The sequence below is a fragment of the Homarus americanus genome, unplaced genomic scaffold, assembly GCF_018991925.1.
Source record: "Homarus americanus isolate GMGI-L3 unplaced genomic scaffold, GMGI_Hamer_2.0 scaffold32583, whole genome shotgun sequence".
NCBI classification, from domain to species: Eukaryota; Metazoa; Arthropoda; class Malacostraca; order Decapoda; family Nephropidae; genus Homarus; species Homarus americanus.
Window position 1 is genome coordinate 18,593,056 of NW_024713129.1, and position 7,846 is coordinate 18,600,901.

Genomic DNA, 7,846 nt, shown 5'->3' on the forward strand with positions numbered 1-7,846 from the left:
AAAACTTTGAGAAGGAAGTGAAAACAATTGAATTTTCTCTTAACCAGAATATACTTTCACCTAACCTGACCTAATCTTACCTAACCAAAACAAATCTAAGTTGACCTATTTGACCTATCTTAAATTGTAGGGATGTATCCTCCCACATACAATAAATTTTTACATACTGTTAATAATTTGTAAGAGCTGCTTTGACCGGGCGTAACTGTCTAGGCCTCGGGCAGTCTGTCAACTTGTCAACTTGTCACAGGACGTGCGGCCGCAGGACTTACACCTTTGCTCGAAATGAACTAACGGTAGTCGGCGCAGCTATGATTATAATCCAAGTTGCTTTGGCATGAGAGAGTTAACACCGTGGAACATTTGATCTTATATAAAAGGCCTAGCACGGTGGCTGATTTCACTTGATCTAAACCTCTCTACGAGAGATGTAGATTCCTTGTGAACAACAAGACATCTTTCAAAGGATCCTAGTGATAACCCTGTGCACCCTGATACTGTACACTGGAAGTGCTCAGGTGATGACAGTAGACTGCATCTTACTGACGATAACCACGGGGATCTTTCCTGTTTGAGTGATGTTTGACATTACTTCAAGAGTGTACAGACAGTGTTGAAGGTGAATCCTTAAATATTCTGTAAGGTTACTTGTATGTCTCAGCGTTCATCTATTTTGACCAATACAGTGAAGTGTGAACTTTAAATCAATACCAACACGACGTATTGGTGTGAATTGTGATTGTGAATTAATACCACAACGATATTTTTAGTAATCAAAAGTATGTTGTATAATCTGGTGTTTTAATAAATATTAAAAAAAAATATCATTGAATTATTTTCCAGAGACAGGTTAAAGCATCTTAATTTGCACTCCCTCGAGAGACGTAGAGTGAGGGGAGATATGATAGAGATGTGTATAAATGGAAGTCAGGGCTGAACAAAGGGGACATTACATTTCCTGCAGGTTCCCCGAAAGACATCCGGTGTTCAAGCGTTGCCACTCAGTGTTAAGTGAAGGTATTAGTCACTCGGGTTATTTTTTGGCTCAGTCACTGCTGTTAGAGTGCTTTCATGAGGATCTTCGTGTTCAGTGTCTTTACGCCTGGTGTCTCCTAGCTGTTGATTTTAATTTAACTCATGTGAATCAAACAAGGACTCCTGGGCAAACTTCCATTGACTTTCTCAACATCTGTAACAGGTGGGAGTTTTCAAGGTAATGAATCTTTAACTTCTATACAATTATAACATTACATAATAACATAATATTACACTATTTTTTTTCCGCCATTAACATATACCGTAGCCTCATTGGATGGACATATTATTTAAGACAAAGACGGAATGTTATGAGTTAAATCATTATGTTTAATATGATAATACTAGATGACGGTAACACACATTCAGCCACACATGTGTCCCCCTCAGGCACCACTATCAACTCCCCAGTCAGTTTACACGACCGGCTGCCCATATCTATAGTTTAATTGTATGTTCATTCCATGTTACTTCTCCTTTTTTACTGAAAGCTCCACCATTGTCACCATATGTCACTGTTATCATCTCTGTTTATTGCGGGGGGGGGGGTTCTTAGTCTCTTCACTGCCATGTTCTCTCAATAGACCGTTTATTATTATTATTATTATTATTATTATTATTATTATTATTATTATTATTATTATTATTATTATTATTATTATTATTATTACACTCCCCTCATCTATCTCTACTCACAAACATCATTCTAGTCTCTACCCAATCCTAGCATTCTTCTCCTTCAACGCCCAAACATCTTGTATAACTCATTATAACTCTACACGTCTCCCAAACTATTCCCTACTCATCCCTTTCCCCGCTCTCATACATTTCTTACTTACCCCTAGCAACGTCTCTCTCTCGACTCAACCCACCACACCACTCTCGTCACTCTTAAACCTTCCTCCTCCTCCTCCTCCTCCTACCGGCCAAGAATATCTCCCTCGTCTAGTCATCCTCCCATACACATCTCTTGCCTTCTTGCACCTCTTTCCACACCCCAACACGTCGTCTTCACATCCACCCAGCACCTCTCCTTCTCCTCTGTCTGGCTAACGTCCCACGGGGGTTGTGTTACATATAACTAATCTCAGTGTTGACCGAGCTAAATTCCATCCCTTTAGTACCACAGTTAATGACTAGTTAGTAGTTTATGGCCCTTCCAATGAGGTACCAGAAATTGGGGTGATATGATGTTACTATACATAAACAAATGGGAATGTTGTCACTAGAAAAGATCAGTCACCCGTTTTCTCTCTTTGTGTGTCCACCTTTTTTTAAGAAAGTAAAAACGTCAAACACATCGTAAGTAAATTGGTGAAACATAACTTTGTGTTCTTGAGAATACCTATTGTGCGAACATGACCGTCAGCACACACACACACACACACACACACACACACACACACACACACACACACACACGCACACACACACACACACACACACACACACGTTCTTTTATCACTATAGATTATGAAAGGGAAAAATTATCATATTGCACAATTTTTCTACATTTAATTCATTATGATATATAAATTTCTGGTGGCCGGCAGGTGTGGGTGTGAGTTATGGTCGTGCTGGGGAAACACCTGATATCTGGCGCGCTACTGTTGACGCTGTTCATGTGGCACCTGGGCCTGGTTGGTGAGGAGACAGGTGGGCAGCGACAAGTGTTGTTGACTCACCTGGCCTCCCCCTCCCTGCCCTCACCTGGTCAAGAAGAACATCAGGGGCAGCAACAGCAAGACACCCCAGGTCATGTGTGGCCAGGGACACCAGGGACACAGGAACTAGTGAGTCAGGGACAAGTGTGGCCAGGGACACCAGGGACACAGGAACTACTGAGTCAGGGACAAGTGTGGCCAGCGACACCAGGGACACAGGAACTACTGAGTCAGGGACAAGTGTGGCCAGGGACACAGGAAAAAAAGTTTCAGGAGACAATATTTGTTCCTTTTCATAATGTTTGGGAATTAAATAAACTTGAACTTGATGGCCACGAAAACATCATCACCCGGACAACCGAATACAGCGGATTAACAACACTGGAAGCCTCACCAGAAGTTGTCACGACAAGACAAGTCATACTGGAAAACCTGTTTCATAAAGTTAACAATATACAGAACTCCCCGACCAGGCAAGTGTCAAGTCCTTCGACACTGTCAGCAGCACCCATACTATCAGCAGAGAAGTTCAACGTCCCATCAAACACCGTCGACAGCCATCATCGTCAACGGAGACAAGTTGGAAGATCTTCTGCTAATATTAAGGCTATCCCTGAGAAGAATTTGCTTACCCTGTGTGATCATCCACCTTATAAGTTTTCTCCAACGTTTCATGGTTGTTCTGATGATGTACTGCGTGGAGAACATAAGACAATGGTCACATCTACTTTTCTAGATACAACTCAACAGTGTCACTTTGTTTATTATCTAATTTATAACAAATTTATAGAATATTATGAACTTGGACATTATGAAGTTTTTGTTGATAAAACATTTATAAGTATTTGCTTGCCTCTACATCAGAAGTTTAATGACTGTCATGAATATGAGTTTTTATTTATATGCCGAGACGCAAGAATTATATTTATTAATCCTCACACCTGTCCATTACCTGATGATTTGGACCCTATAAAATTTGCTACTCTAGTATTGCGGAACTTTTACAATGGTTACACAGATTGCTTAGAGAAAATTTGCAACGGTACATATTTTGTTATTGAAAGAAAGATGAACAGAATTCGTTTCCAGATTCAAAATTTACATCGTTATGGGGAAGGCGGGAGGTGCATGCAGACCTGGAACCCTTTAAAGAATTTTATAAACAATGAGACATTGTATATAACAACCAACACCCACTGGTCTTCCTGCTACCCTTTGTACACAATATCGTGGGCGGGGGAGCCAGATAAACACGGGCTACATGGTGGCTGGAGTTACCTGCCGAGGTCGTGCCTGGCAGGTGAGGTGTTGCTGGTGGTGATGGTGACGTGTGTGGCTGTGAGCGGGGTGGTGGGTAACCTGGTGGTGGTCGCGGTAATGGTGGGCGGCGGACACCGAGGTGAGGCGTCCAGTTTACTCCGCACCAACCTAGCAGTCGCCGATCTTCTCACGGCTCTCTTCGTTGTCCTCCCCTCTGTGTATTATCACCTCCTTCCTTTCCTCACTCCTCCAGATTATAAGCTTTTATCAGAGGATACAGTTGAGACTGGGTTTCTAGTGGGTGATTATGAAATTCTAACACAAGGATTTCCTCTTCTCCAAGCACTTTTCTTTAGCGTATTTTCCATCGTGAACTTCTTGACAATCTTTATCCTGAGTGTCGAGAGGTTTATATTAACCAGTAATGCTCTTAAGTATGGGGAATACATCTCCGTTCCCATCATCAAAGGACTTATATTCCTCATCTGGATTGTCGCAATTTTAGACTCAATGTTTCTATGCTACGACAACAAGATCAATATGTTCTCTGCAGGATGGTCGACTTTTCATAAATTACCGATAGGAGTGGCATTTCTTCGTAAAGGTATTTCGCTTACCATCATCAATGGAGGGCAAATTCTACTATTTTCAGTAGTGTGTTTATCAACTATAACATATTCAGTGCTGGCGATCATTAGCTTCCTCCGGGAGGAAGCTCGAGTGCAGGCGGAGTTCCGGGAGCTCGGCATTAGAGTCTCAGGATTCAGGGAAAAGGAGACCCGCCATATACTCACAACACAGTTACTCATAACTCTGTTTTTTCTTCTATCTGTTCTTCCATTCAGCATTGGTATCGCGAAGACCTTTTTTGAATCAACCTACAGGCAGACAGAGAGATACTTATCAGCATGGTTCTTTGTGGCCAGTATATCGTGGAATCCCTGGATTTACAACATGCGTAGTCGACAGTTCCGGCAGGATGTTGCCTCAACAATGAAGGCAGTCACGGCGAGGCTTAATGCGTGTCTCCGATGTGTTTGTATTTCACGACCTCCTGATATACTCAGTAGTGACTGTACAGTCCGCTAGAGGCAGGAACTTTATATCTCGGAATGAGTAGCGGCTTTATTTATTACTTGGAATTATAATCTTAACACAGATATTCGTGTATTTTCATATCTGACGATTTTAAGTAATTATGATGCCTAGAAAATCTTGAAAAATTCACTCGGAAAATGAATATTCAATCAGATATTTCTAAATATTCTGTTATTACTGCGGATATTACATATACCTGCACAACATAAATCAGTCTTCGTCAAGGTTTTATCGAGATACAGGTTTCATAAGACAAACAGTTATGAAAGGAAACTAATTTGTCTCTAGCAGTCTTAGAAGTTATGTATTAGTGCGATATAAATGTCAATATTTTACCCCTCTGTACATTTTCAGAATACTCGATAGTTAAAAGAAAACGATTCTGACCTGTATAAATTACCTTCATTAAGACGACTAATCACAAGTCTGAAGGTTACATCAAAGTGAACCATTTAATAACCAAATTGGTCATATGATAACTCTGTTTAGTGTCCTTCATTATCTGTTACCTTCCTTCAGTAATTGTTTCTCATGCCTAAAAGTTCTAAATTACCATAAAGAATAAAATACAGTGTTCTGGATACATGTTGCATTCTCGATACAGTTGACCTCAAAATACCTGCAATTTTTATTTATTTTTTATCCACTAACTTACCACTTGTTGTTTGCACTTCACAGAGCTCTACTAAATCTACTCCGGCATACACAGTCAATTCTATTTCAAAGTTTTACCCAACTCACATCCTAAACCTGAAGATCTATTCCTTGTAAACAACTCACACGAATCCTCTTTGGTTTTCTTTCCCATAAGAATTTAGAGCATCACTTCACTCCCCTTCTAAAGTTGATGATTTGTTTGCCGCTACATCGTGTAAATAAGATCTCTCACATTGTATTTGTAAACATATATATTTTAGAACTTTTGAAGCTGAATTTGGTATCATTTAGCCATTTTGTGTGTAGAGTGGCACTAGTTACGATGTACTGAGCAGCAGACGTGGTGGAGAGTTGTGTGTGCAGGTCTAGAAGTTGTCTGTGTTATATTTTGTACTGCAGACATATATCACTTTTGACCAATACATTCTCTCGTGTGTTTGTATACTCAACATCTAAAACTTAAACCCAATTATGTGTATAATTCATATGCAGGAAATACACTCAAGCATATGCGTACACCATGAGTAGGATATACACTTCATTATGTATACATTCTACGCCCAGGTCAAAAACTCATGTTTGCACACGTACTCCGTTTTCATGGCATACCATCAGGTGTGTGTATACTCCACTCCCAGGACACACACTCATATAACGCTAACCTCGAATTCGCTGCCTAAATTTCTGTGTATTTTATTTCCGAATACGTTTGAAGTATGTACACTTTCACATATGTGTGTATAATGTTGACAAACTACCACACGTGTTTTTAATATGTACTGTTACACTATAGTGTATATTGTGTACGTTAATTTACAGTACATGCGTTTGTTTGATGTACACATGGTCCTCTGTGTGTGTGTGATGTTTACTAATTACCAGATATGTGTGTATTGTGTGTCAACTTCCAGAAGTATATATATATATATATATATATATATATATATATATATATATATATATATATATATATATATATATATATATATATATATATATATATATATATATAATGTGTATTTACTCCCAAGTGTGTGTATTACATATATTAAATTCCAGATGTGTGTGTGTGTGTGTGTGTGTGTGTGTGTGTGTGTGTGTGTGTGTGTGATACTTTTCTAACATGTAGTGATCACTTGCAGACTACCCAAGCTTGTGTCCTCAGGTCTTCTGTACACCTGAGATAACTTAGTCTTGTTGACAGGGAAAGACACTGTTGTTTTGAGACTGTTTTAAAGATTTTTTCATGAGTTTATATTAGGATAAAGCTATTTAACCTGCCTTTGTTGTTCTTGTCACACTGCTGAAGAGGACCATAGATTGGGGTAGAAATATACTGTACAGTGTTGTTGTTTCGTCAGTGTTTCGTTTCTCCTACTGTGATATATCAGTGTTTTATGTTATGTGGTATTATATAATTTCTTCAGTTCTAGACATATGTTTACAATCTTCACAGATGTTTATAGTTGAGTAAAAATTATTAAAATATTCTCAAATATGATTAGAATCTATATAGGGGTATTTAGTACCCTGTACAAAGTGTATAGAATCCTTTCCAAAATGCCTAGAATCCTCATCAAAATGTTTACAAACTTGTCCAAGATGTATAATATCTTTCAGAAGGTGTTTATGATCCTCTCATAGAGTGTTTATAACCTCCCAAAGATGTTTAGATTCTCCTCACCAGTCGTCTACCAAATATTCAAGAGCTTCCTACCTCCCTTCTCCTCTTTCGTTTGTTTACAGGCCTCCCCAAAACTCTTCCTGAGAATTAGTTTCTCTCCCCTTCTTTTTTCACAAGGAAGGAGAAAGGGGAGCTAAAGGAATAAAGGAGAGTGAGGGAGAAGAGGGGAGCGAGGGAGGAAGGAACAGGAGAGTGAGGGAGGGATGGGAGGTACACGGTCCCCCAACACAGCATCTCTCGTTGTTGTTCTCCGACCATCTCCCAGTTGCCTGATGGCCGGGAGGACTTACCACAAACTCTGTTAGCATAGTAAGTAGGTGTAGCGGCGGTACAGTGGTAGTGGTGGTGGTGGTGGTGGTGTTGTGGTGGTGGTGTTGTGGGGGCGGTGTTATGGTGGTGGTGATGGCGGGAAGTGGTGGTGGTGGTGGCAAACACACCACACACACCA

General features: G+C 39.9%; 1 protein-coding gene across 1 annotated transcript; it reads left to right on the plus strand.

The window, feature by feature from the left end:
• The first annotated feature begins 1,069 nt into the window (after positions 1–1,069).
• Positions 1,070–6,619, plus strand: LOC121868857. Its single transcript, XM_042369851.1, has 2 exons — positions 1,070–1,213; positions 2,589–6,619. Exon 2 carries the CDS (start codon positions 2,604–2,606, stop codon positions 5,046–5,048), a length of 2,445 nt encoding a protein of 814 aa, XP_042225785.1. The 5' UTR covers positions 1,070–1,213; positions 2,589–2,603; the 3' UTR covers positions 5,049–6,619.
• Positions 6,620–7,846: the final 1,227 nt, after the last annotated feature.

Coding starts and splice junctions, on each gene's coding strand:
- LOC121868857 (XM_042369851.1), top strand. CDS start 2,604: ATGGTCGTGCTGGGGAAACACCTGATATCTGGCGCGCTACTGTTGACG.